The sequence below is a fragment of the Pongo abelii genome, chromosome 18 (assembly GCF_028885655.2).
Source record: "Pongo abelii isolate AG06213 chromosome 18, NHGRI_mPonAbe1-v2.0_pri, whole genome shotgun sequence".
NCBI lineage: Eukaryota > Metazoa > Chordata > Mammalia > Primates > Hominidae > Pongo > Pongo abelii.
This window is the reverse complement of record NC_072003.2, coordinates 86,694,445-86,696,453: the sequence shown is the minus strand read 5'-3', so window position 1 is coordinate 86,696,453 and position 2,009 is coordinate 86,694,445. Positions and strand designations below refer to the sequence as shown.

Sequence of the window (2,009 nt, the reverse complement as noted above, 5' to 3'; positions counted from 1 at the left end):
CGCCCTGGCCTCCCAAAGTGCTGGGATTACAGGCGTGAGCCACTGTGCCTGGCCAGGACAGGATTCTGAAGGAACACTGTATTACACCTGACCAATGCATGGTAGACTTTAAATGAGTCTCAAGCGGGGGAATCACTGCATAGATTTCATTTTTTTTTTTTTTTTGAAATGAAAGGTCTCACATATTTATTACTAAACCCAGCCAAACAACGTGTTCATAACAGATTCAGAGAAAAAAATATATATTCCCAATAAAACATGTCTAACTCTCCTGATAGTGGTGACATCTTCAGCTTGATATGGTAGCGTGATTGTGACCTTCAGACAGCATAAATGTGTGCGCCACCTCACATGCAATTCCTAGTAGACCCAGCTTAGTTCTTCTCCAATGTCTCCTTTTGGAGTTGTACCTGATTTTATTTCCAGTTTTCATCCAAATCCACTGAGGAATGGGACGATTTTGCTTTTGTTTCTTGGCCAGGAATCGCTTAATTCTGAAAGTCTTGTGAGAAGACATAGCAAGAAGTGGAGTCAAGCACACATCACGATGGCAGAGAAAGGAAGGGGGGGTGCTACTCCATAGATTTCTGAGACTGACCTTCTTTCCTACAAAGCTTTACTCTCTACACTCACAGTCAGTGAGTGACAAGTGGTATATCTGGGTCATTCCTGGGCATGAATGAAAAGAGAACAAATCCATTTTCTGAGTAAGAACAGTAACAGCTCCCATTTAAATGTTGTGTAAGAGTTTATAAAACATCTTCAAGTACAAGGTCTCACTGAATCTTCACTGCAAACCTGTGAAGTGGGTAAGGATATTTCTATCATTGAACAGATAAGGAAATGGAGGCTCAGAGAAGTCAAGAAACTGGCCCAGGGTCACACAGCTCAGAAGTGGAGAGCGAAGTCTTGAATTGGGGTTTTTGTGGTGCTTCATCTATGAGCTTTCAATTTCAGCCATCATGGGTTGTAGCTTCTCTGCTCCATGTTTGATCTTTGCTCCACGTGGGTATCTCTGGCTGTTGCCATGGGTCTGAAGAACATGCCCATGGTCATGTAGGACAACCACAGTCTTCAACAGAAAGCGTCATCTCTCTGCTTCATGCCCGTGGTTGATTTTATACCTGTAGCAAGGACACTCTCCTATTCTAGGGCTGCTGAGCCATGGCAACCTTGAAAGGTTATAATACCACAGTACGAACGATTTCCAAATGTCCCTTGTCAACGCCCAGCACAGCCCTAACACCTGGAGAAGTGAAGAAGTTTCCAGAGGAGGAAAGACGGCCTTTGAATCATTTTGTCAGGCACATGTCACTCCACTTGAATTATTTTTCATGAAGACGAATGCTTTTCAATCGTCCAAGGCAGGGGTCCATCACTTTCAAGCGCACTTGATGTGTTGCTGTTTTAAAAATTAAATACGCAGAGTTTGCAGAATGGACACGGCCTTTCGGTTTTTTAATTTAAGGTTTAAAAAGTGCTTTCACGATGTAATCCCTGGGGGGACAGGAAAGGCTGTTTGCTCCAGCCCTTGGCCTCCAGGAAATCTGGCCAGACCACCTACGGGAAATTAGCCTCCAGCACTCGGCTTAGCTGGGAGGTGACAGCAGCCCCCTCTCTCCACTGTGGCCCTGCAGTCCAAGCTACATAATCTAATCTTTCAAGATATTTTTCTCTGGAGAGGCAGGGAGCTGAGTAACTAAACAGACACACCACTGCTAATCCCTTTTTCCTGAGGCTGAAGGGTTTAACTCCTTGCCTTCTGTGTTAAGGCAGTGAGCTCAAAATGGGCTGTTGGGATTGACATCAGATTTTTTTTTTTTTTTTTTTTTTTTTTGAGATGGAGTCTTGCTCTGTCGCCCAGGCTGGAGTGCAGTGGTACGATCTCGGCTCACTGCAAGCTCCACCTCCTGGGTTCACGCCATTCTCCTGCCTCAGCCTCCCGAGTAGCTGGGACTACAGGCACCCGCCACCACGCCTAGCTAATTTTTTGTATTTTTAGTAGAGAC

At 44.9% G+C, this 2,009-nt stretch overlaps 1 protein-coding gene across 1 annotated transcript; it reads right to left on the bottom strand.

Annotated features, from left to right (window-relative positions):
- Nucleotides 1-289: 289 nt before the first annotated feature.
- On the bottom strand, nucleotides 290-1,434 carry LOC112129379 (large ribosomal subunit protein eL39-like). The gene has a single exon (XM_054534427.2). It carries the CDS (start codon nucleotides 515-517, stop codon nucleotides 290-292), a length of 228 nt encoding a protein of 75 aa, XP_054390402.1. The 5' UTR covers nucleotides 518-1,434.
- Between the last annotated feature and the right edge of the window lie 575 nt (nucleotides 1,435-2,009).

Excerpts from the sequence above, each read along its gene's own strand:
- LOC112129379 (XM_054534427.2), bottom strand. The coding sequence starts at position 517 with ATGTCTTCTCACAAGACTTTCAGAATTAAGCGATTCCTGGCCAAGAAA.